Source organism: Athene noctua, chromosome 7, assembly GCF_965140245.1.
Source record: "Athene noctua chromosome 7, bAthNoc1.hap1.1, whole genome shotgun sequence".
Taxonomy (NCBI): Eukaryota; Metazoa; Chordata; class Aves; order Strigiformes; family Strigidae; genus Athene; species Athene noctua.
This window is the reverse complement of record NC_134043.1, coordinates 30,328,885-30,355,644: the sequence shown is the minus strand read 5'-3', so window position 1 is coordinate 30,355,644 and position 26,760 is coordinate 30,328,885. Positions and strand designations below refer to the sequence as shown.

General features: G+C 41.4%; 1 protein-coding gene across 1 annotated transcript in view; it reads right to left on the bottom strand.

The window, feature by feature from the left end:
- The window catches only part of ABCA12 (ATP binding cassette subfamily A member 12), an 86,887-nt gene that overhangs the window by 43,431 nt on the left and 16,696 nt on the right, over positions 1 to 26,760 (bottom strand). Inside the window, exons 3-20 of the mRNA XM_074910168.1 lie at positions 24,163 to 24,310; positions 21,374 to 21,462; positions 19,839 to 19,948; positions 18,909 to 19,094; positions 17,928 to 18,106; positions 14,832 to 14,944; positions 13,669 to 13,765; positions 9,418 to 13,539; positions 8,669 to 8,784; positions 7,862 to 7,968; positions 6,195 to 6,448; positions 5,964 to 6,076; positions 5,376 to 5,500; positions 4,375 to 4,548; positions 3,289 to 3,453; positions 2,123 to 2,324; positions 1,396 to 1,535; positions 717 to 836 (exon numbers count right to left, since the gene is read on the bottom strand). Of these exons, the coding sequence (XP_074766269.1) occupies positions 717 to 836; positions 1,396 to 1,535; positions 2,123 to 2,324; positions 3,289 to 3,453; positions 4,375 to 4,548; positions 5,376 to 5,500; positions 5,964 to 6,076; positions 6,195 to 6,448; positions 7,862 to 7,968; positions 8,669 to 8,784; positions 9,418 to 13,539; positions 13,669 to 13,765; positions 14,832 to 14,944; positions 17,928 to 18,106; positions 18,909 to 19,094; positions 19,839 to 19,948; positions 21,374 to 21,462; positions 24,163 to 24,310 (6,560 nt within the window). The remainder of the gene's footprint in view (positions 1 to 716; positions 837 to 1,395; positions 1,536 to 2,122; positions 2,325 to 3,288; positions 3,454 to 4,374; positions 4,549 to 5,375; positions 5,501 to 5,963; positions 6,077 to 6,194; positions 6,449 to 7,861; positions 7,969 to 8,668; positions 8,785 to 9,417; positions 13,540 to 13,668; positions 13,766 to 14,831; positions 14,945 to 17,927; positions 18,107 to 18,908; positions 19,095 to 19,838; positions 19,949 to 21,373; positions 21,463 to 24,162; positions 24,311 to 26,760) is intronic.

Below are 26,760 nucleotides of genomic sequence, written 5' to 3'. Positions count from 1 at the left end.
AGAATATTTCTTTTCACTTTTGCATATTCCACTCTGGATTTTCTCTCAGTGCCATGGAAATTACAATGAATTCCAGCCACTAAAATTAACTTCTAACGCTTTAGGGTTCCAGCAATCTCATTTTCTTAGTTTTGTGAGAAAAGGAGACAATTTTTACTGCGGAGAATGGGAAGTGTGTGAAACATTTCAGCCTACTGCTTTCTGCATCCAAGCAAGGCTAGACTCCTTAGGAGGGGAAAAAGAAATTTTATTTACATTCACTGAGGTACAAAGACATCTTCTAGCTCTTATGTGTGTACTCAGAGCTACATGCTTATTATAGATACTGTTTCATTTTCTGAAAAAGTCATTTCTTGCCTGGTCTTGGCTGGCTGGATCACTCCATCAAGCAGAAAGTTAATTTACAAACTGAAGAGCATTCCCTGATCATATTAGCCCTCCAGCAGGCCCCAGCATGGCCAGTGTCAGGGAGCATATTACAAACAGATCCTTTCAGAAAGAGGATTTGCATGGAAAGATATGTCAGGAGTATTTCTGTTACAGGAACAGGCAAGCAGGCACAGAAACTATGAAATCCAGGACAAAAGCCTGAGAAGGGTCCCCCCAGCTGAGCTAAGATGTCCCTGAGGTCCCTGGAACCCCAGTTTATTTAAGTGAAGAAATCCATGCTCCCAATTCCCTCCCACGAGAGACACAGTGGTGGTAGGATCTCATACCTTGATCATTGGAACTGTCTGGTTTAACTTAGTCAGTGAATTCATAATGACAGGAGACTTGTCCAACCACTCCTGGGACTTCAGGGCTAGATCAGCCATCTGCTTCAGGGTTGCATTAGACTATAAAAAACCCCACAACATATAAAGATTAATTTTTTCATTACCTTATAGCTTTTAAACAATAAATAAAACAATAAAACACCTAAGGCAAAATTTACTTTCCTTAGGATTTTTCTTAGTACCCGATCACTGTTTGGCAAAACGACCCTTAATACACTGAATTTGGGTGCAAGTACTTAAAAATATGGCCTTATATGTGACATCTGAAGGATGTCTTGGATGTCAGCTTTCCTCCTACCACTGGTTTACTTGTGAACTGCTTACAACATTTGTCCTGGGAGACATGTCTATTACTGGTTGAAAATATGGGGGTGAAACTTCATAAATGAAGGCCTTAAAAAATTGCATTAGACCAACAGCAATTTTATGGAGGTAAGATTCTTTCAAAGACAAAAGATGACTCATATGATCAGCAATGCAAGTATGAAAAGATAATTTGACTAATACTCCAAACAGTCAGAAAATAAGACTTCTACTTCTCCAAGAAACAAGCCTGTGCTAGATAAATTACAATCCTCTGGAGTGGGCGTATCCTGATGTACTGTAAACAGAGCCATACCTTTCCCATGATTGCTCGAGTTTCTATGGTATCTGGTGTATAAAGGATCTTCCCAAGCACCATTGGTTTTAAAAAAGACCAAATTAAAGCTCCAGTTGGGGTCTTGACCAGGTCCAGGTAAAAGGATAAGCAAAAGGGTGCTGCAAGGGTAAAAAAGCAAACAAATTGCACAAAGCACAAATAGACCAGATGTGAGAAAGCTACTAGGGTATTTATTCCCATCTGCCCAGTTTGTTGCTGTGTCCAGTGGATGACTTTAGGGCCCTCTTCACTGGCTGATATAATGTGTCTTGACAAAAGCAATCCACCCCCAAGATCTCCTGTTGCTGAACTCAAGACAACAAGAAGCTCAGTGTTTGAGCCAAGATTCTCTGCTTGAAGGTTAAATGGAGTTTGGTGAACTCAGAGGAGCTAATAATGTCAGTACAGTCGGAAAAACTACACATCAATGAAAAGCACTGACCTGTCAAGCTCTCAGACCAGATCATCGACAAATGGGAAACAGTGCAGTGTCAAGCACTGTTCTGCTACATAGGCTGTTTTCCTTTTTACATTTATGGAAATAAACCACCAATAATTAGGGCAGTGCAGACCTTCAGCTAGCATAGATCATGAGCACTTACAGCCCTCCAGAGACATACAGGGGAACAGCTCAGCACTGTATCTCTCCGGAAACAGTAGAGCTTGGCTCTGAAATGGTTTTGCCTTAAGGAAAAAACAGACTTACTGGAGTCATGAGGAATCCCATATTTTCTCATCATCTTTTGGACATAGACATCCTCCACAGAAGAACTGTTGCTTACAGGGTCTCCGAAATCTGGAAGCAAGGACTCAAAAAACAGAGGTGTGATCTCCTGGTTGCAGAGAACTTTTGACATGGACTTAAATGTGCCATGTGTTATCCTCAAGTTGTTTGGTTTAAATAATGCCTGCAGAAAACACAAAGTGAAAATAAATCCTGCACGCTAAAAGCATCCCATTCCGAGAGGAAAAACAAGTAACAGAATTAGAAGTCAAGGATTGAACATTTTTACACCGCTTTCTTAGGAGAAGTTTGTCTACGAAAAAAGGGACTTCCCATGGAATCATACTTCTGTGGCTAACCTCTGCTATGACAGAGGTGAGAAATTAATTTCCATGTGTGAGATCAGTATGGGAACTGCCTAAAATGTGCATATAGGAATTGCCTATAATGTGTGCCTGGTGACACATACCCACCCTGGGTTACAAGACAAAATTTGTCAATCAGATGTGCACATCCCCTATGCCCATCTAGTCCTTGACCGCGTGTGGTTCTGCAATGCACAGGTAAAGTGTTTACTAGAAACAATTCCTGTGATCTGTGCTGTCATTGACTACGGATAAGAGAGGGACTGGATCCAGTGCTGGATGAAGTGGAACCTGAAGTTATTGTAACTGTCAGAGCAGGACTGGGTTTGTACTGAACGTTCTGGGCAGTCTTGAGGCTTTGGGTGTGATCTAACGCACACTAAAGCTAGAGAAAATTTTTGCTGCTGATGTAAGCGGTTTGGGATAGCCTTTAGTGGGCAGTTTTCCAGTTGTTTTCACGAGCTGACCCCTTCCAGTATTTTCTTGGAAGTCTACCTTCCTGCAAGACAGTTGTTCATTCATCCCCTGCATTTTTGTTCCTGGTGTCCCTCCCACAGCATAGATTCCTAGTTCCCCCTGTCATGAGCACATGATGGTCCCACTGCTCCAAATCAAAGCTCTCCCAGGAAGGCAACATATAGAGATTCTTCTTAGAACACCTCTGCTTTAAAAGAGAACCAGTAATCTGTGATTTAATGCACCTTTGGCTTCTAGGGTAAGAAATTCCTGTGGAAACACTTCCTATGGTGTATTGCTCCCAAAGCACATGCAGACTACACGTACCTTAGTCAGTGGCACATTTCTAGACTGCCGGAGCTTTTTCAGCGAATGAATAGCTTGCAGCAATGGATCAATGCCAGATTCAACCTGGTGTCTGAAATATTTCATTTTTGTCAGAAGGTCTAACATCTTGTCCACAGGTTTCTGAAGTTCCTTAGGGAAAAGCATCTACAAGAAGCAGGAAGGAAATCAATTATGATTAGGAGGAATCTGTGCACACATGCGTGTACACGTCCATATTGTGGTAATTCTGAGACAAAGACTGTGGGATTTTTTAAACTGTTAGGAGGCTTAGGGAGAGGATGTCCCATGGGAATTGAATGGGATTTGTACTCCTAAATTCCCAAGCACTTTTGCAACCACTCCCCTGAATATTACGTATTCTGAACAGTGCGTGTTTCTAAACACCTAGAGTTGGGAAATGTGTGTCAAATATTGGCCAGGATATAATCTGAGTCTCTAAGAGGTAACATTTTGCACAACATAGATGTCAAACACTACAAGTGACTTTTGACCTGAGTGAAATTAATTGGAATTCTCATTTAATAACTGTTTTTCCCCAGGATCACTTCTGTAGTATTTTTTAATGTGTATTTAATACTCACTTCCCTGTGAGTGGTACTTTTACATGCTGTCTATATGTGTGTGGGCAATATTTGAATCACTTAATAACTTGTGAGTGCCAAGGAAAATATAGGGAAAATATATCTTACAGGACTTTTTCCCGGGCTTCCTTTTTCAAGGAATAAAAAATTTTAGCCCAGTGCCTCACTTCTGGGAAGCCTGAACTCAGCTGGGAATGCTCAAGAGGTTGTGACAGCATATAAATGATACTAGCAGATAGGGAGGCATGTAGAGTAGGTCCAGTGCCTTTAAATGAGGTTTGCTGGTTTACACCAGCTGGGATCCTCATTTATATCCACAGTGTCACAGCATGGGTATGCAATAAAAATTACTGCATGAGCAAAGCCTGATCTTTGGCTTGTGTAAATCAGTATAGCTTCTGGCCACTGCAATGGTATTTTATGACCTTTCAGCCACTACGTGCAGCAAAGACTATAGAAAGCACTCCACAAATCCAGCACTAACCTTGTATAAGAAATTGTAAATGTCTAAGTGTCGCAACAGAGTGACCCCCAGGATGTACGTCTCACGAGTCCTCTCTGAAAAAGAGAGATTGCAGAACTCCTCCGCTACTGTTTGCAGCTGTGGGTCAGCAGGACGGACACTACAAGACTCCAGCTGGAGGATCTGAGAAATGAGCTGTGTTTGCACAAAGGAAGAAAAGATTTGTTAGGGGGTAGACTGCTCGCTCCAGTATGCATGGATTAATCTTGCCTTGCTGTTGTTCTTTCTACAGTGTCATATTTCAACCCTGAGAACCAGAAAATGCCTACCCATTACTCCTGCTCCAAGGGACAAATCCAAAGGATTGTGTTTTACTACCCAGCTTGCACAGTAGTAAAAGCTTTTGTGGCTTCAATTTCCCACTGACTGATGCATGTGAAGTCTGGAAAAGAGGGTGCTCTTTGGGGCTCAGTCCAGACAGGATGGTTGGGAAGGGGAAAAGCATCTGGAGCTCTGCTTGTGCAGGAGGCTGAGGAAGGCAAGCTCATCTCTCATTATGGGAGGCTATTTTTGGACCCCGAGTGCTCTCAGGAACTGTGGTTAGAAGTGTGCTTTTCCATCTGGACTGCAACAACTTCTCAGCACTACGGACACCACCAAGGACCTCGCTCAGTCCTCATTAGTCTGTTACAGTGAACTGTGCCCTTGCTACAGATCTGAGCACTGCACTCACGCGCCAGGCAGTGCGTGGCTGCTGACCAGCTACTGGTAACAGCCAAAGACACCATATGGCTCTTGGTCCCTATGGCTGAACTGATGTCAATGACTGCTCTTACTGCATTTCTGATGGACATTTTGATCCATAACATGCTATGCCGTCTAGCCCTGTGGGGTCATCTACCTCTCTCTGAGCTGTCATGCGTGCAGTGATCGGCTTAGCTGCATTCACTAACAAGTTCTGGTTTTAATGGTTTGAGAGGCAGAAAGCAACAAAATCTCCACCAGGATGACAGCAAACTTACCTGACTGCTGTTTTCTGGGAGAGATGCTTCCAAAAGAGCATCAATACTGGCTGTGGACATTCCTACTGTGGTTTTGAGATCCTCTGTGAGCTGGTCCACATTTTTAAACACATCTCTTAACTTTTCTGTAAAGAAAAAATCAAAGAACAATTGATGCAACAGCTTTCAGACATACAGCAATCCCAAGCACACAGAGAGGACTTTAGGTAAAGTATGGAAATGCGGTACATCACTTCTGACAAAAAATTAAAAAAAACCCCTTGCAAAATACAGTAGTATTTCCTAGGTTCACAGTCTGATTTGTGGGCTGAAGTTGACAGGTCTAATGATAGCGAAAGTTGCTCAAATACAAAGACTTGGGACTTTCAGCACATAGGACTATTTGGACTGTACAGAAAACAAAGGGTGATCTAAAACAGGCTCTAGAATTACCCTAGATAAAGAAACCCAAGGACATGGGACATGGTGTACAGTTATTTCATTAATATCTCTTCTTCTAGCAGTTCAGCAAGTCTTGGGATTTCCAGCAGAAAGTATAGTATCAGTGATGATGTTTACCCATGTTGTAAAGTAAATGCAGAAAACTACCTTGCTTGCTAGAATCTGTTAAATTCTCGGTGATGTTCAACATGGAATTCAAAGTGGCCATATACTGAGGAATCTCCTGAAGGAAAGCAATATCTGGTACATTTTCTTGAAACCTAAATTGGAAAAACGAAACAACCAACAAAATTTGAAATATGAAAAGAAGGCAAGAAGCCATTTCATCATTTCATAAACAGAATATTAAAGGAGTCTAACTCAGAGGGAGAGTCTTACCACTTCATTTGTGTCTGGATGTTTGTGGCATCCCCAATCAGTATATTTTGAAGCTCCTGGGTGATTCTTCTGTGATTTAGCATATTGGTCGCAACTTGATTGCTCAGTTCAATAGTGCGGAGGAGGTGCTCAGGAGATTGACTTTGCTCACACAGTTCTCCAAAGCTAACATCAGGAAGATGGCAAATATGCTGTATTGACTTAAAGCTCTCATAGTCACAAAGAAGTGTTGTCAGATTCCGGAGGCGAGATATCTTCAAAGGAAATTTTGAAAAGGAAGACAAAATGCACAAATATTAGTTAGATGACAGAATTATAAAAGGCAAGTTTTAAAGAGTCTAGCTGTCCTTTTCCATTTTGCTTTAGGATTAAAATTTTAATATACCTTTTCAGTTCATTCAACAGAACAGTTCATAATAATAATTCCTACTTGATTTTGTAGCAGGTCTGGCTACACAACATTGCACAGGATCTAATAAACCCTGCAAGCCTTAACATATCATTTCCCGTGCCCAACATGCACACATAGCAATACTTCATTTGGACTTACCTGTTGACCAATTAATCTTCCCAGACACCAAATAAATCTATCTTGTGCAACAGGTTTAGCCTTTCAGATACCACCTGGTCATCTCTACTACACCATATGAAACTGAGTTGGCTAGAAGTCAGGACTTCTGCATCTGACAACCTGTGTAAAATTATAGTCCTTTGCCTACTCTGCTATTATGGGCTTCCCTCTTGTCAGACAGCATTATTTACATTATCTATCTCTTATGGCAAGAACTGTTTTCTGGTTTGTGCCTGTAAGTACCTGTCACACTGAGGCTCATCGTATTATTTGTTACAGATATATTAAGCAGCAATAGCATTGCATACTGCTATCCTTTTTTAAAAAGACATTTTAATTCTATTTCGCATGCGGAGGAATAGCATAAAGTACATGCATGCTATTAGTGCAGTCATGTATGTATAGTATAAGAAGCATTTTATCCAAATGAGGCATTGCCAGTCCAAAGCTGGCAAGGGAAATCTGTGAATCAATATTGCTTAGGTGCTTATCTCAGAAACCATTATGGTGTTGTGAGGCATCTAAGGCTAAGGGAGTATGTGGGGACGGACTCCAGCCATGCTGGTGTTGGTATAGCTCCTTAGGCATAGTGCTAACTTAGCCGTGCTTAGAACTGCCAATTGGGTATGCACAATTCCACTGATTTTCAGCAGGGCAGAGGTATCTAACTGCTATTCATGCCTTCAAGAACTTCTCCCCTACATACTTCTCAAATGAAGCTGAGGCATCCCAGAACCATCTCAGCTCTGTAAAGTGCTTTGCTAATGTACTGAACTTTAAAACTACTGGTGCACTGATTTATGAGGAATATGCTGCCACTGGCAACCTATGTAGTGCTCATCCTTCTGGCATGGCTGGTGGAAAACAGAACACCTCTACCTTTTCAGAAAAATGTGTGTATATAAGTTCCTCAGCTCAGTTTAACTGTGACCTTTAAATATAAGCAGCAGGCAGAAAACAGAATTTCAGTCCTAGTTTTTATCAGCTGTTTTTTAAGAAACTTTTTTTTTTCCATACACTGTTTCTAAAAACTTCCACTGCACATTTATGTATCACTGCGGGATGTCCTTCAAGTCAGCATTTTAAGTAGACTCACTTTTAGCTTCAGGAGCTCTGGTATGGATGAATGATTCTCAGAGGTACTATTTTGCATAAAAGAGTTCTTTCTCAGATGAGTTTGCTTCAAAAGCGGTGCAATGTTTTCTGTGTGAGAAAGAAAACAAAAGTTACTCAAGATAAAACCACTAGACTTGCAGAAATTTCACAGATGGGACTATCGGCACTTTTATTCTGAGGCCTACTAGGTATTGCTGTTTTTCACCAAATTCACATGGCTCAGGACCTCTGAAATCACAGACCAAAACCTGGGGCGTAATCTGGATTATAACAGATCCAGTCCAAGTAGGTTCTCCGGTCCTAAAGAAGTACACCCCACAGTGGTAACGGCTTCTGACAGTGCCCTTCAGAGCACACATGGTATGTCTATTCTATGAACAGATAAACCTCTCAGGTTTTACAATAAGCTCATATGATGAGTATCTATGTGAAATACCATGTTAACTCTCAAAAATAACTGCTGTCATCTTATGGGTACATAAAGCTGTGAAGGGAATATAGGTTTCTATTTGTAAGATTTCTTTATCTGAGTGTCAGCAACCTGTCATCACACAGTGAAGAGTAGATGGGCCTTTTGGAGAGAGTTGGATGGAAAACTTACATTCGCAATGTGATATAACTCAAACAAAAAGGAGTCTGGCTTCCTGAGGTCTTGCGGCTCCAGTTAATTGCCAGCGGATGAAAACATGTAGCACCATTCCTTCCCATCATTAGACAAAATACTTTGAAAAGACAGGCACAGCATATTCCAGCTGAGGTCCCACAACACTAATGAAATAATGATTACCTGTCAATTTGCTGTCTTCAACTTCAGTGGCATTTATTAAACACATCAGGTAAGGGTTATAGCTGTTATTCACTGTCACCTGTAAGATGGTATTTTCAAATTCTAAAAACAGAAATCTGAAAAATAAGATAGGGTTTTAAATCAGCTTCTCTTTCAGAAACAAGGCATATTAGTGAGCAACCCGTCAGCTGTATAGATGCTGTTCCTTGGCAGTGTAAATAAGAATTACAGATGAAGCCATGTGTCTCCCATGACATCTCCTAAGTGGGCACCCTCCCAATTTTATTTCCTCAAATCTTTTTGTTGTTATCTCCCAAAGCTGTCATTCGCTCTCAAACCACATGTATAAGAAAACACACTTGAAAGGTTCACTGTGGATGCAAGATATAGATGCAAAAGCATGCCTAGGGGAGACTGAGAATCAAAAATTAAGACTCATACCACAAAGAAGGGGTTTCTGAAGAGTTTACCACGGGGACCAAGCCTCATATAGGATTCTGCTTCCACCATGAACTGATACATGCCAACACAGAAAATTTTTGAAAGTCTCACTTTTAGCTATGTGTTCAGTTTAAGGACAAATCTCTTCTTCGATTTAACTGACGTTAGACCTAGTATCCTAAATTATGGTGATTTCAGGCTTAAGTTGCTCCACTGGAAGAAAATAACATACTTCACATTCACTGCTGGCATGAGAATGGTGGTCACTACCCATAAATGCAATTACAATACCCCAAAAGCAAACTCACCGTGTGATCAAACTGCTTGGTGACAGAGTTTGGTCACTCTGAGTCCAAGGTAGGGTCTTGTTGTACAGGGTTTCTGCCATGACAATGAAGTGATGAGCTACAATATCAATCACACTGTCAAAACTAGTTTTGTTGGATAGAAAAGCCAAGCGGGAACTTATATTGAATTGGCTTAGCAGATCAGAGAAGTTCAGCCTTTCTATGCTTTCTAGAGCTGACACATCATTGGCAGAGTTGCTTGCCACTGCTTCCAGCAACTTTGCAAAGGCAGCTGCTTCGGTTCTATTCCTTTTGTCAACCACATCCCAGATGCTTAAGTAATAACTCCATTTAGTGAGGTTGAAGGCATCTTGGAGACTCTGCAGCACCTCGTTCATGTGGAGCTCATCCTGTGCCACACTGAGGAGCATGGACAGGTTATTCCAGCCTGCTAAGCTGTCAGAGAAGTTCAGGGAGTCCAGGGCCGTTTCATTCAGCATGAAAGGAATGAGCATGTTCAAAAGCTGAGACGGGACAACATCACCCACATCGTGGACTGGGATGGGGCAGGAGGCATTACTCTGCAGAAGCCCCTCCGTGAGAGCAGTCAGAGCTCTCACCTTCTCCTGTACCCAAGAGTTTTCCAGCTCAGAGAGAAGGTTTAATTTGGAAAGGAAGCTCAGAGAAAACTGGAGGGACTGGACGATGCATGACAGCTCCCTGGAGAAGCGTTCACTGCTGTTCTTGTAGACAGCAGAAAACTCTGGAGACAGTTTCAGGTTTGTTATGGCCAGCTGGAACATTTTTGTAAAGGTGCCATTGTGCACTGTTCCACCCTCCATGCCCATGGAATCAAAGAGGGGCTTGCAGGGGCTCCCCGCTAAGGACTCACTTAGAGTGGTATTTTCAAACAGTGTCTCAAGTGTTACGTGGAGCACATCCCGAGCGGAGCAGTTCTGGGATGTCCCATAACCATGGTCACTGTTCCCAAGGAAAGGACTCAAGGCAAAATGCAAGAACTGCCAAACTTTTGCCTCTAGCGAAGTGTTGTGCTCTAAAGAAGACTCACCAAACTCCTTCTGCAGCAGTAAATGTGAGAAATTATAGACAATGCCCATTTTTTCTTCAAATGTTTTGTTTAAGTTAGTGTCATGAAGGACCTTCATTCCTGCTCTCCATATTTCAATCACTCTCTGGGTGTAGTTCTTGTAAGAATCAAATAAGAGGTTGATAGTTTCAAGCTCACTGATATTATAACTTTTCTGCAAACCTTTTAAAATTAAGATACTCCTTTGCATGGCCAGCGAGTATATGGAGATGTTGGTTCCTCTGGAGTCTTCTTCACCGTACAGCTCAAACATGAAGGACGCAAAGTCTACTAGCTGCTTCAGCTGATTATTGAAAGGAAAACTGGAGTCATTTTTCATGGTACTGAACTGATTTTGCAGCACGTCTAGAAGTGACTGGGAAGTGAGACTGTCTGTACTATTCCAGTTCATGGACTGGAGTACTTCAGCAATATGCCAGAAAACACCAAGTTCATTTCCCTGCCTTCCATGAGGGGAACTCCGGAGTTTCTGCATTAGCTTAGACAAAGAAGAGATCAGCAGATAATGATCACTGGTATTCACCTCTGCCATGGCAGCAAGAAGCTTCTCAAGGGACAAGAGCTGTTCTGCAAGATTTTCATAAGTTACAGGGGTCAACAAGAAGTCAGAAAATAATGATGACACTTTTTCATTTGTGCTAAGAGAATTTTCAATGTCTTCAAGCGAAACGGCATGAAGTGCAATCATTTTGATAACCTCCCATGCTTTCTCTGTATTAAAATGAGTGCTGTTTAAAATTGTCTGATTCCAAATCACTGCAGCCATAGTCAGAACATCTTGATTTTCTTCTCCATAGGGATTAGGGTAGAACAATCCTTCACCACCAACTTCATACAGTGGGAGTATTTCTTGAAATATTCCTTTTAAGTTCAGCATGCTGTTTGTGGCAGAAGTTGAATTGAAAAATGGTTTTAATGAACTATATAAATAATTCAGATGTGAGGATTTAATTCCTCCACTAGAATTATGAAAGATCTGATATACTAATGTTTTTCCAGGAGATACCCCAAAGTCCACAAGAATTATAGCTTTCTTCATTATTTCCAGGAGTTTCACATATTCATCCACTTCCGTTAGGTTCCACTTGGTGGTCAGCACATTGCCGGTGGCGTGCCACAGCCGCAAAAAGTGTTCCCACTCAGACTGGTTGGAAGTATTTCTGCCCACCTGTAGCAGTTCATACGTACTGCTGTTCCTAATGGAAACAGTCAGTAACAGATGGGAAAACACAGGCAGCCTGTGCCAGTCTGCTGAGCTATCAGAGAAGTTCAGGGAGTCCAGGACCGTTTCATTCAGCATGAAAGGAATGAGCATGTTCAAAAGCTGAGACGGGACAACATCACCCACATCGTGGACTGGGATGGGGCAGGAGGCATTACTCTGCAGAAGCCCCTCCGTGAGAGCAGTCAGAGCTCTCACCTTCTCCTGTACCCAAGAGTTTTCCAGCTCAGAGAGAAGGTTTAATTTGGAAAGGAAGCTCAGAGAAAACTGGAGGGACTGGACGATGCATGACAGCTCCCTGGAGAAGCGTTCACTGCTGTTCTTGTAGACAGCAGAAAACTCTGGAGACAGTTTCAGGTTTGTTATGGCCAGCTGGAACATTTTTGTAAAGGTGCCATTGTGCACTGTTCCACCCTCCATGCCCATGGAATCAAAGAGGGGCTTGCAGGGGCTCCCCGCTAAGGACTCACTTAGAGTGGTATTTTCAAACAGTGTCTCAAGTGTTACGTGGAGCACATCCCGAGCGGAGCAGTTCTGGGATGTCCCATAACCATGGTCACTGTTCCCAAGGAAAGGACTCAAGGCAAAATGCAAGAACTGCCAAACTTTTGCCTCTAGCGAAGTGTTGTGCTGTAAGGAAGACTGTCTGAACTGCTGCAGTAGAAGATGTGTTAAGTTATAGACAGGGTTAATTATTTCTTCAACGGAAGCTTCACTGGAAATTGTATAATGAAGGATTTTCATTCCTGTCCTTAGAAGTTCAGACAAGCTCTCAAAGGTTTTATTGTCAAAATTAAAGAGAAGATCTATAGATTTTAATTTACTGATGTTATAATTCAGCTGTAAGTCTCTTAATATGTACAAGGTCTTTTGTATGGCTTGAGTGACTAGTGACATATTGGCTACTTTGGAGTTTTCCCCAAACTCTTTAAACACAGCTGTTATAAATTCTGACAGTTGATCCAATCGTTCACTGAAGACACTACTTGAATTATTATTCAGCTTTTGCAAATGGCTGTTTAATACCTCTAAAAACTGCCCATACGCCACAATGCCTGTGCTATTCCACTTCATCGATCTCAGTTTTTCCCCAGTGCGCCAATAGGCATTCAACTCATCCCACCAGGCTTCACCCATGGAGCTTTCTACTTTCCTCATCAGTTCAAACACAGGCATCAGTAGGTACTGATAACCTATGCTGGTGTCTGTCATTATAAAAAACATCTTCTGGAGAGCTAGGAGGTGGTCTGGAAAGTTTCTGTAGGACACAGGCTTAAGCAGATAATCAGAAAACAAAGATGGTATTTCTTGCATTCCATTTAAACGGTCTCTGAAGTTTTCCAGAAATGATGGCATGCTAGTGGAGAGCAACATTTTGAGAACATCTTTACTTTGCACTGTACTAAAATTAGAATTATTTAACAGAACTGGATGCCAAATCATTGTAGCTAATTTTAAAGCACTCTGAACTTCTTTCCAATGGGTCATTATATTGAAAATGGAAGTCCCATTAAAGTCACTCTGTAATTGCAGTGATGTGAAGTTATAGATTTCATCAATTATTTCCTTATTATATGGTTCCTTTAATTTATAATCATGATATGGATTCATTCCCAGTTCAAGAATTGCATACAATTTCTGTAATGTTTCATTCTTCAAATTTCCGAATAGATTTAAGCTTTTTAATTCACTTCTATTCATATTTTTCTCAAAGCTTTTTAAACGATGTAGATACTTTTGTATGGCTTCTAAATCATCTGAATTAATGGACCTCTTGTAGTATTTTCTACCAATCTCTGATAACTTTATTTTTCTGGAGGGGGAAAAAAAGAACATTTTAGTGAACATGAAATCAATGCAAGTGGAAATGTAAAGTGATTTAGAGCAAATATCACAGATTTGAATTATACCATTAGTAATATCCCTTTAGCTAATGTCTTACCTCAGAGCTTCCTCCAATTCAAATCCTAAAGTCTGATTGTCTTTCCAGTTAACAAAGCGATTACAAATATATGTCATCATCAAATTGTTTTCTTTATCTACAACAAATATGTAAAGACTATATTAGTAAAGATCACATTAATTTGGAAACTGAGAAGAGGTCTACGGCAGAACCGTTAAGGATAGCATGCATGTATGAAGTTAAGATCCTACAAGATCCTGGTTAGATATCTGACTGCTCTTTTGGGGTATAACTCTTCCCAGCCATCTGAATGAAGTCAGGATGCTGCCTATCATTGTAGAAATGATTTTCCATCTCAGGAACAGCTCAATGCCTCTGTGATCTGGGTGCTAATGGGGCTCTCCTCCTGCTTTAGGAGCACTTTGCCATCAGTGATGCAGCACAAGATGGCCTAATATTTATTATTGTTTCTTTCCCTTCATTTGGGAATGCTTTTTTACTACCCACATGCAGGCTTTGACTGCAGCATCATTTATGTCTCCCATAGCCATTTATCATCATCTTGATATCCCCATGTGTCCAGTCCTCTCACTAGCCACATCTCCATGTTTTCCCTACTTGTACTGCATTAATCTACTTTCTTCTTAGCCACCCCAACTTCCACAATCTCCACCAACAAAAAGTAGAGAATGGATGGCATTTACCAATCCGTCCCTTGTAGCATTTAGATGCTGTACCTTCATGCTCGTTCACATAACCTCAGTTAGAGGTGGATGTCGAGGACTCTTTCTCCGCTGCAAGCTGACAGGGGTTTAGAGGAATGGCTAATCTTGATGTATACAGCTTGTTGTGCAGCTCAGCCCCAGCCCCTACCTTGACATACTGAGGCAAGTTTGACAGAGCCCACAACTAGAGGCACATTTTGACCCCCCCCAAAAATCAAGGTAAAAAATTACCACTCCCCATTCCCACCGAGACTGCAAACTCATGTTAATTCATTGTCTACTGACAAAACCAAGCTTTTTTACTTCTCCATTTGAAATGAGATATTTTATTCACATTTGTAAAAAGTTGAAAGAAGAATTCATTATGCTGAGCCCTGAACGGTATGCAATCTGTATAGTTACTTATTAGCCTGCAGTTTGCTTCTCCTCAGCACCACAGGTTTTCAGCAGAGATATGACTATATGGAGGAGTCTTACCTTGCTCCAAGCAGTTCAGGGAGTATGGAGGATCTGTAACCCCATTCTGAACAGTTTTGAATCTGTCATCAGTCACAAGTGATGCAGAGACATTCCAAGCTGCCAGCACAACACTAAAGGGGAAAAAAAAAAAACAAAACAAAACAAAAAAAAAAAACAAAACAAAACAAAACAAAAAAAAAAAAACACAAACCAAAGAAAATAAATTGTGGCTACAGGTTTATGAGAAGAAATAAAACAAGTGTTCAAATAGGAAACAGCTGGAGTACAGCCTATCATTCTTAGAATGTCTGACAGACAAGACATTGCCCCTGCTTTTAATTATTTGTTTGATCATGCACAAAATACAAATACAAAGGGCTTTGATGGAAAAGCCATGGTGGTATATTAGCACAAACATATGTGTTGCACTCATTAGGTGTATTTATTTAAAGGATTATTTAAAATCTATAGACCACTGAAATCCTCACAATAGATCTTAGAAAATACTCAGGTGATATGCCAGCCTAGAGATTCAGTGCTGCAGTGAATCACCTCCTAAAAGAAACCAAGAAGCAAGTAGAGAAGACTCCAGGGACAGCAGGGATCCCTAGAGGATGACATCTGTGGAAGGAAGAAGCAATCACAAATAACTGTCACCATTTCCAATTCTTCTTCTTTCCTCTTTTATACTGTAATAATCAGGCTGACAGGAAAGCAAGGAATGTTTTTCAGTCTTAGGAAAGAACAAGCTGATAATCAGGCATATCGTATCATGGACAAAGTCATTTAAAAGACTGTCTCTTCAATGTGTGCAGGTTACTGAAAACTTCACAGGGATTATTAGTCACTTTTGCTATTCCTGTATAAAGAGCAGCTCTTCACTGTAGGCATAGGGTCACCGTGAAATGCACAATCTCTTGCCTGCCTGAAGTTCTGCAGGTGATACACAAAGAACCTAGCTGAGCTGATTTCAGTTGCATGAATAAATACATACTGATTTTTGGGAACAGACTGCTAGTGAGAACAGAGCACCAGGGATATCTTTTCTCCTCATTTAACATAATGTCTCCATGCAGGTTTCATGGACTTGGTGCTCACCATTTCCATTCTGCAGAGGTGCTTGTTAGTAAGAGTCAGAGGGTGAAGAGAGGGAAGAAACTGCAGTTATGACTTATTTAGTTGGGCAATGGCAGAGCCAAGGAGGAGGGAAGCATAGGCTTAACAAAAGTGGAGGGATATCATACAGATCAGAAGGTAGCAAAAATGGAAACAAGTGTTGTTATTGCCCACTTATTTCAGTCTTGCAGGGCTTTTGCAGACATCAGCTTTAGAGAAAAAGTTCAGCTTCCATGCTTATCTGAAAAACTAACTTAAAGCAACAAACAGGAGCATTTGCGAATTCAGTCTGTAAACCAGGTTTGTGAGGGTAATAAGATTTGCTCCTAAACTTTCTATAGAATTCATGACTGAAGTTACTGTTGCACAGTGGTGGTGTTTATCACGTGGTTGATACAAATGTCACAATAAGTAAAAGTTCTTTTCTTCTGTATCTTCATATTTATACTACAAAAAAATTCTCTGTACAGCATTTCTTTAGGAGGTCAGTACTGCCTAAGTAAAAGACATGGCCAGGCTCGCTAAGACGGGCTTTTGCAAGCATCATTAAAAATACTATTTGTGCAATCTCTTTGCAATAATTCTTTACTCATGCACTTACACTGCCAGATGCTAGGCATAAAAGCACTGCACAGTTCTGGTGATGAAATTCTATGTGCCTCTTTGTTGTGCCTATGATAACTTTGCCCAGCTCTGCAGCTGTAGAGCAAAGCAGAGCAGCACAGTAAATATTAATTCTTCCTGGGCACTCAAACAGTGCTAGTTCTCAGGCTCAATTCTGAAAGCCAGTAAATGCAAACAAATGCAATAATCCTGTGACTGAAACAGCAGCTTGGATAAAACATCTCTGAATAAAATTAAAATTCTTGCCACACTGCTACTGACTCCTTTAAGGATAAGGACATTAAAACTTACAAATAGTTCTCACAATGCAGTATGGCAAATTACCTGGATATTAAATGTACAGGTTTTTAAGTGCCTTGGCAGCATGCCGGTGGTGAAAAGTGAGTCCCTCTAAGTCTGGGTGTAAACAAAGTGGCAAAGTTTCCACAATCTGTTTTGGCATCATACCTAGTTGCTCATATATCCAACAACAACAAAAAAAAAGGTCTGAAGACACGCAGTTTCTTGCTGTTCTCCATGTGCTGTAACAAGTGGAGTATTCAGAATAATTTGTAGCAGTGTCAGTCATATACACAGTAGATGATTTGAAGGAGTCCCCTAACTCCTTGAGTAACTCAAGACTTCTAAAGATCAGTGACAGTTTAGCCCAACTGTCGACCAGGAAAAGGATTTCAAGGCTAAGCCCATTTTAGAAGTTTTTATTGTCCTAGCTGCATACAGAATCAAATATTTCAGCACAGTTAATGCAGTTAAGCCATCACAGTTAATGCAGTTAAGCCATCTCTGTTTTTCATATAACCATTGAGCAAGAATGTAACTGGTACTTCCATCTTAAAGCCAAACATATTCAAAGCCTCATATGCTAAAAAGTAGGCTCCCTCTCTTCTCTGCTTTATCTTGAAAGATAAAACAGCAGTAAATCAGGTAATCAGTTACAAAAAAAAATTATTATGGTTCCCCTAAAAATGCTTGAGGTGTTCCAGAGCAACTTTAATTTGGCTCTGTGCTTTTCCAGAAAGAAGGAGACAGCTGCTTTCTCTAGCAGAACAACTATCCAGACAGGAGGGCCTTTCTTCAACCAAAGGCAGTGGCTGTTACTCACCACCTTTTCTATCTGCACATGGGCTGAAAGAAAACTAAGAGTTCATGCCAATCTTCCATTTAAAAACTGACACGAGTCACTGAAAATTCAAACAATGCTCACTGTCCATTGAGAACTTCAGAGATGCTTTAGTATGGAGCCATATCATTGCCCAAATAAATCATACTTTGAAGCTAACAACCTTTATTCAAGATGAGAGGTGATGTCCTTGGAGTTCAATACACAAACCCACCAACTTGCAGTGCCTCTCCTGGCATTTTCTGTATTTTTACCTGCTTGGATTCTGAAGGAAATCAATTATGTCTTGCAGTTGCATGCTGCCCTGAAAGACATCTGGGGCCAGCAAAAGGAGATGCCACAGGGAGGTGTCATTCTGCACTTGGGAGATGAGCTTTAGAAATGCGACCATTTCATTGACGAATGCTGCCTGGTACTGTGGGTTGTGTTGCACCTTAACAAATAACAATGCAAGAAATTATTTAAGCACAAGAACCCTTGCTTTTGGTGGGTCTTTTTATGTTTTCCAGCTTGCACTGCACTTGTACACAACTCTACAAACAATACATTCAAAGGACTCTAGTGACAGGCAATAACCAAGAGAGTGACTGTGCTATACCTTCACACCCCAGATTGTACAATAAATTCTCTGTTTAGACAAGCCCTACGATTCACAATGTCCCAAACAGTCCAAAGACTAGGAATACAAGAAAAATTAATATCAGTTCTCACCCTGGCAAAAAAAGAAGGCAATACCTTTAAAGGATTCATTTGCTTTAATTACATAGCTTTCCCAAAGACAGGTACTGCTTCAAACATGAATTGTTGGATCAGATGCAGGAGCTACTGGACAAAGTTATACGGCTGAGGTAATACATGATTAAATTTATTGCCTCCCCTAGCTTTAAATATTCTTATTTACACCATATCTTCACATTTCTCTATCTACCTGTCACTGCAGCAGGGCAAATAAAGAGGAGAAACAAGAGCCAGGCACGGTGAGAACCCTTAGTGACCACTGTTGGATGGCTGGATGTCCTTGCCTTTCTGAGTTGTGTACTCAACTCTAAGGTCTTTGGGCTAAGCCCATTCACAAAAGTTAGCTTGGCCTAATCATGCACTTTATGCACTTTGGTATAGAGATAAGCAACTCCTAGCCAGGTGGCATCACGTTCTATCTCCCAAACACTGCAGTAATGTGTGTGAACTAACACAGCTACCAGCTGCAGATATTAGGAAAGGTCCCAGGCACTTACCTGAGAGAGCTGATTTCTGAACTCTTGGGTAAATGACTCTAAAAGTGATGAGTCAGTAAAGCAGAATGTCTGGTGGATATTGGCTGCCATCTTCTCTTCAGTGAGATTGAGATGTGCTATGTATCGCAACATGACCTCACACAGAATGACTTTGAGATTTGCTGCAGTTGAATATTGGGTCTGGCTCTAAAAGTAAGATGTAATGTTAAAGGTAGCTTTAAAGCAACACTCTGGGATGGTTTTAAACGCAGTGATAAGACTTTTTTTAAGGGGTAGAATAGTGACATCTGAAAAGCATTGTCATTACAAGCACTTAAACACATACAGAATTCTAGCAGGTGAACAGTGTCACTGAAATCCCTCAGACTTCTCACATAGATAAACAGAAATGTGTGCGTGTTTGTAGGCCTTAATACAAAAACATAAGCATACTGGTGTCATTACATGGTACGTAGTTTCTGATACAAAGGAGTTCTCCCTGTATGTAGTCAATACCTACATAATAAACACAGAGTGCCCCTGATGCCACTGCAGGAGTATTGTAGGCGAGTAACAAACTGAATGGCAAAGCCTGTGACATCATATCTTTAATTTCACATGAAAGAAAACACACTCTAAACACTTTAACTCACACAAATTTTGAGCAAAATATCTCAGGGTATTGTGTGCAACTATATCTGGTAATTCATAGTATTATGTCCCAAGGTGTTTGGTTTATCTGGTTTCTGCTTAGAGGATAATAAACTTTCCACAAAGCTTAAAAGTCCACCCACAATAACTGTCTTCCTCTTCCCAAAATAAAGCACATTCACATAATAGGGGAGATCCAAAAGCAATAAAAACTGTATGTCGGTACTTTGAGCTTCTGACTCCTTAAATATGACAATACTTAAATGGTCACGGTCGGCTATTATGCAAATATAGACTTACCTTCCCAAAATTGAGGATTTTGTTGAACTTGTTGATGCTGGAAGTCAAGTTGGATGGTGATGAAATATTCCGAAGGGTATTTTCTCCATGAGATACCAAATCCCCAAATGCTGCAATACAGTTTGAAACGCTGTATTTTACTTAATGTCTTTTAACCTCTTTGCTACATCAAACCATGACACAGGATAGCCGACTACAGCTTTGGGCATGCCATCATTATTAATTTGTTTCCAAAGGTACAGCCAATGGCATCCTGTAATTATTTGCTTAAGGATTTTTCTGATGTAATTAAACCCTGGATTACATTATTTCCTTCTGTAACTTTTTAAAATTAAAGGCATTTAACTATCAGTTTGCAGTTCGACATTAATTTCCACATCTTTTCTCCAGTCCTGCAGCTCCCCCATGCAGGAAGAGAGATGGGTAGCCTTACAAGGAAGCCCACATCAGCTCAAGCTGATAGCCCTGTAAGGGAGAACTCTCCAGGTGTCTTTGGCACCAGTGGGTGGTACTCGTTATTCAGAAACAGCTCTGACAGATTTGGAGCACTGCTGCCCGATATCCATGGTGGCATGCTGCCAGGTCCCCAGCTGACACACACCAAAGCCAACACTTGCACTGCGCTGCACTCTGAAAACAACAGAGCTCACTGAAACCAAAGGAACTATGACAGTTTACACCAGCAGAAGCTATGACCTATGATTTTTATTTTATTTTTTTAAATAAGATATAGAACTGAGTTCCTCCTTGACCATCTGTAGCCATCAACATGAGTTGATAGTTCCCAAAACTGTTCGCCGATGAATTAGTTTTCCCCATGCCTCTGTGTTCAGTCCCTTTTGTGTTCTGCCTTTTTCTGCCTGTACACCAAAGAGTGAGTGCATTGGCAGGAATGCTAATTGGAACAGTGAACGGCTGGGGCAGAACAGTCACAGAATGCAAATCTGTAATCATTCATTTGACCGTGAGCTCCCTGGAGAAAGGACTATCCATCATGATGGCTTGCGGACAGTACTAGCCATTACCATCAATAAATAATAATTGTGATGATTTTATGGAAAATTTAAGTCTGAAAGTTCCTTCAGGAAAGAGAATCACATCAGAGGAGAACATCACCAACAATAAATATTCACTGTGGCACAGAAGAAGACTTATTTGCTGGATAACTGTGAATAAAAAATACATTTGAAAAAAATCATAAGCTGTTTATGGACAATTTGTGGGCAGTAAAAGGGCAATATTCCATAAATAGCCAGGTCTTTAATTAATGTCCAAACAGTCTGTGATCTCTCATTGCTCCTGTGAAGCGCAACAATTTAATCCTGGTTTCTTGGCCAATTTCCAAAAGTCTTTTCTACAGTTAGTTACTTGTAATTATTCCCAAGAATTTACACTAATGTGATGGCCATGGTCACGTGCCTGTATAGAACACATAAATCATTTTAGCAGAGCTCTAAGAATTGCATCTCTGTCCAGAGAGCTTCGGAAGATCAGCCTTTAAAGACCAGAACTTTGCAGAGCAGCGAATAACCTACCCAGTGAAGCGTTTCTGCTTTTAGGAACCTCTGCACTCCGTGGTGATGGATGGTTGTCCTTGGCCACACTGGATGAGCTCCTCTGCTTACTGGGGGAAGGAAGAAAAGCAAGATGAAAAAGAAAAAAGGATTTAAAAAATAAAGAAGACAGCTGGAAGAACTCACATTGTTTCTTATGATTGAGCTTACACTTTACTGCATGGTTCAGAATGGGTCTACAGCTGGATTTCACAGCAGGTGTGCTGAAATCTGGGTTGTGCAAAATTCTGGTTCCTTCTAGAGGCCTGTCATGTATTTTGGGGAAGCACACTGCAGTGCTCTTGGACATGAAACAGACAGAGGGAACCAGATTCCTGCCTGCTTTGCAGGGACACCAAGGAAAAGGCAAGGCTTGACATATGTACTTGGTCAAATCTTAAACAAATTCCCACTTCTGAAAAGAAGGCATCATTGTATCAAGTCCTGTTCTGTCCTCCAACAACATAATGCTCAGCAGAAGAAACATGTCGTACTTCATGGCACTGTTAATGGCACTTGGACTGAGCAGAGAGGCCTTGATGTTAGCTGGAGCAACTCTAAGCTATAACAGTAGGTTGCATGCCCCTACCAAGAAATCCTTCAAGACATCAGGACCTTACTTCACCCTTCCCAAACATTTCACTACAGGTGAAAAGAAAGGGTGGAAGATGTTGGTGTTGAGTTCAGTTTTTGTATGTAGTTCCCTTTTATTAAGGGAAATCTCAAGTGACCGTCTTGCACACCTTGGTAAATGCTTCTAAGGAACAGAATCAAAGATGAGAAACTTGATCACTTTCTCTGCTGGCCACTGGTAAGACACAGTCTTAGGGCAAGTTATAAAACAGTTTAATAAGAGCTTTAGTGAGCTGTACCATGAGAGGAGGAAAAAAACCACTCTGGGTTAGCTGAATATTGCAAACTCTAGAATATTATGCAATAATATGTCCAGACAGTGAAGGGCCACAGCTCAAATACTTTGCCTTTATGACAAACTCACCCATGGTGATTCTGCTCCTGGGACAGAGCTGCATCTATTCATGTTGGCTTCTTGAGCTTTCCCCTACCCAGTCAACCCTCTGCTGAGGTTTTATACTCTGCTGTATCCTGCTAGGTTTGCTGTGACTTCTTAATAGTTGAGTGGTTTTTCTTGTAGAATAAAATATATTTCTAAAGCTGGCATTGACCACACAAGGGTAGGTATATATACCCATATAGTTGTGTGATACTTCACACAGCCAAATTTCAGCATCAGTAGTGGTCGAGATGCTTATTAATGATTCATGTGACTTGAGCTATAGTTTGGCCAAATCCTTTGATTTTCAGTTGGCAGGAAAAAACGGTTATTTCCTAAACAGCTGTACAGAAACCAAAAACAGAAAACAAATAGGATTTGTCACTATTGAAACCCATGGAAGGCCTCCAGCTTTGGAGCTAGAAGTTCCCATTTCTTCATTTCAATACCCCAAATTAACCATTGTTTAACATGCCCAGGGAAAAACAATGACACTGAGGAAACGTGTGAAGAGCTGTGAATCTAGGCATTCAGTCTCTGTGACACTGCCCTCTTCTGCTGTGTGACCTTGAATTTGATTAGGATTCACCTTGTGTAACTTCAGTCATCCACATATTTAGTCATCCAGATGCATTCTAGCCAATGGAGAGATCCTGGCCACTGACTTGGCCTGGGAAATGCCAGTCCCTCTGCAATGACTAAGGAGGGCTCTTGAGCCCTCTTGACACCAAACCCTGAATCCCCCATCCTCCCTGCTGGACTCTCTGGTGGAAAGCATGGGCCCGCCTTAGCTCTTCAGACTCTCAAACTCAGGCCAAGGGGGATTTTGAGGCTCTGACATAGCCACTATGGAGCAGCCTCTCACCTGAAAGCAAAGATGAACAACCAGGGACCTTGTCAACAAGACACCCAGATTTTCAGCTCTCCATTAACCAGCCAGGCCACAGAGTAGCATGTTCTGTGATGGTGTGCCAGAACTGGTCAGCCAAGATGTAGAAGCAACCCTGGCTGGCATGTCTCAGAGCAAATGCTACATGGCTTCAACTGGAGCATCAATGAAATTGAAATGCCTTCACTGAACATTTTATAATTTCAACAAACTGACATTCCAATAAACCATGCCCAGCCAGCTCCATGCTGCAAATCTAAATGTTTTAGTGGGAAAAAAAATGCCTCTTCATTTTCATCTGTTATACAATCTGTTTGATGATTTGCAGAGAGGACAGCCATTCTGGTTGGCACCTGGAGGATCTACTGAAAGAGCTGAAAGTCCAGAACTAGACTTTGTCAAAGTATGTCAAACTAGAGCTTTTGGAGAACATTTGCCACTTCCACACAGTGTCCTGAAACGATCGCCACAGTGGCAGATGAGCACTGGGCTGCTCTTGGTGCAAGTCTTATCCATTGACACCCTGCAGGACCTGACCCACAATCACGCAAAAAAGTTTCTTTGATCTGATCTGGGTGAGCAGAAGCATTTTGCTCAGGGAGTAAAATTCTCTTCTACTATCAAGCCTGGATCAACTGACACATTACTGTCTCTAGTATATATACATTTTTAAAGTGTCCCATGTTGGAACTCATCTGAACACTTAGAAATGAGAATGTGAATCGGAGACTATATGTGTTATAACAGATATCTGAGATATATCTGCTGTGGACACACTTGCACATATAGATGTGCATGTCTGCTTCCTCCGCCTCAAAGAAAGTTTTGCTTTACAGCTTGCAACACCCAGATATATTCAGATTCCCTTACAGTCTGAGAGATGAGATGTCATTAAGTCTTGGCAGCAGATCTTCTGATATGTATGGTGTGCCTTTACATCTGGCATCTGAATCACACAGCACGGTTTGCAGGAACGGGAAGAAGCCTGCACTAGGAAGGTTTCTGGGTGCAAGATAACCTGGAGGAAGAAGAGGGAGAAAATGCTATTATTATTATTATTATGCAGACATGCACTTTTTTGCTATGTGTTTCTATGAGTACGTGATATTTTCTCTTCTCAAACCACAAGACTGATTCTGTTTCACTGAGGCTCTTTTACTCCACCCTGGCAGCGCTATCTGACAAAAACCACTAGAAAAGCACCTTCTCAACACTGACAAAGCCACAAAAGGCTATTTTAATGTGAAAACGAGTCAAGACATTAGTTTATAAGATACCTGTCAGTCCTGAACCAACTGCAGATTTCCCCCTTCTGCTCCAAAATGCAAGAAACAGGCAAGAAGTGACAAAAGTACACTAGGTTTATGATATCATAATTCCTCCTTTAAGAAATAAAATAGAATAAAAGCAGGCACATGGCCAGAGTAACCTGAAGCACCCATTAAGAGCACATTCTCCAGGGCTTAGTTGAACTGGTTTTTATGCAAAGCCACAGTCTTCAGTTTCAAGCCAGGCTGTTCAAGCGGGGCTCTGTCTCAGCCTTTACCACAGGAAGGGGCAATGGATCTAGGACCAGACAACCTCCTTTGCTTTTTGTGCAGACCTGCCCAGGGAAGAGAGAGGAGCAATCTATCACAACCACCCCCTCCATGTCTCCTGCCACCTCAGAACAGCTCTGGTACCATCTGCTTGGTGACCTGTGATGCTGGCAGACAGCACTGAGGGGTGAGATGTATGTCCCTGTCTCCCCTTTCTGCAAACACAGAGTGGACCTGAGTAATTAGAGACTTCAGTATTTTATGTGCCACTTGCCCCATGCTGCTTACTGCCAGCCCACAGAGTTCACCGGCTGCTTTTCCTCTCAGTGACAAATGCTCTAATAAATCTCAAAACTCTTTTGCTGGATCACAGCAACATATTATTTAAAATAATCATTTGGAAAATTACCTGGCAAAGGACATTGCCATTATTTCTACTATGGAAAGCAGCCAGCTTTACAAAGGCCTACAGGCAGGCTTGTGGTAATTGATTACCTTGCTCTTTAGTCTCCAAAGTCGACCTGTGACTCTCACCCAGGAACAGCTTTATCTCTAACCTCTTCAACAAGGACACGGTACTACATTTGGACTACATTTATTAATTATAGCAGTGGTCAAAAAACAGATGTTCCCAAAGAGGATGGCAGTGCTAGGCAAAGTACACAGCTGTCGGTCTTCTTGAAGGAGACTTGACTTTCCTGAGCTTTCCTCAGCATAGTTGGTCACAGCCCATGAGTGTACACAGCATTTTTGGGTCAAAATGCAAAAGCTCATTGTTTAGCATGGGAGTTCGGGCCAGATAGCTACCAGTACAGAGGACTGCTGAGACCTGCAGAGTCAAAGGCATCCATTTTGAGTGATACTGTGATTCTCTTGTGTACTTCAGCAGAGAGCTGCCCTAGAAAATTAAAGGAGGTACCTTGACAGAGGAGAAGGCTATCTGCTGTTGGAAGCTCCCCCAACACTCCTGCATCCCCCGGGCCACCAGTAGTTACACAGTGGGCTGAGCCAGCTCCCGTCAATCACAGAGCACCAAGGAGAGTAAAAGATCTCTCTTGTCCCTGCAGGCAGTCCTTCTGGTGTTGGGGCCAACAGACCAAACATATGCCACTCTAAAGGTTTTGAAGTGTAATTAAGTCTGCTGCCCATGAGGGAAACATCAGAGCAGGGCACTTTAATCTGGAAGCATATTGTATGAATATCCCTGCCATGTCTGAGATATCTGAGATCACCAATTACAACCTTGCAAAATGGCATTCTGCACACACTGGCATTTTTCTCCCATCTTCCTTCTTATCTTCCACACCCTCATTCCCATACAGGAAATTCACTCACATGCCATCCAAAAATGCACGCCACAGACCTCACTTTATCAGCGTCTCTACCAAAATGAATCTTCAGAGATGTGGGAAGCCATGAGGTTCTGGATGGAGAGCATACCACAATGAAGTGAAACAGATAGGAGCTAGGAGGGAAACAGCTCCACCCTCCACCGCCATCCACATCTACCAACAACAACCAGGGCCAGGAACTAAGCTCGTGTCTCTTAGGCAGACCTGGAGAAGCTGAAGCTGTGTAACTCCTCTCTGGACAGCAGAGTGGGGAACACAAGGAGGGGGGTTGGGAGCTTGGGGAGCACTGGTATCACAGAGAGACATGCAAGATGTTTACACAGACAATTATGCAAGCGATCCTGATGAATCCAGAGCAGAGGAAGACATTTCCTTGAGATATAACTAGCAATAAAAAATTTTAAAATTGGACTCCAAGATGGTACACTTTGAACTAAATGGACAATTAAACATTCAGTTGCTGTATTACGAGGTGTACAGCATAAGAACATGGTGATAATATCAGCTCTTTCTTGTCTTTTCTTTTCTTTTGAAACAGCTGCCTGAAAAACAAAAAGACAGGAATTCATGACCTGAAG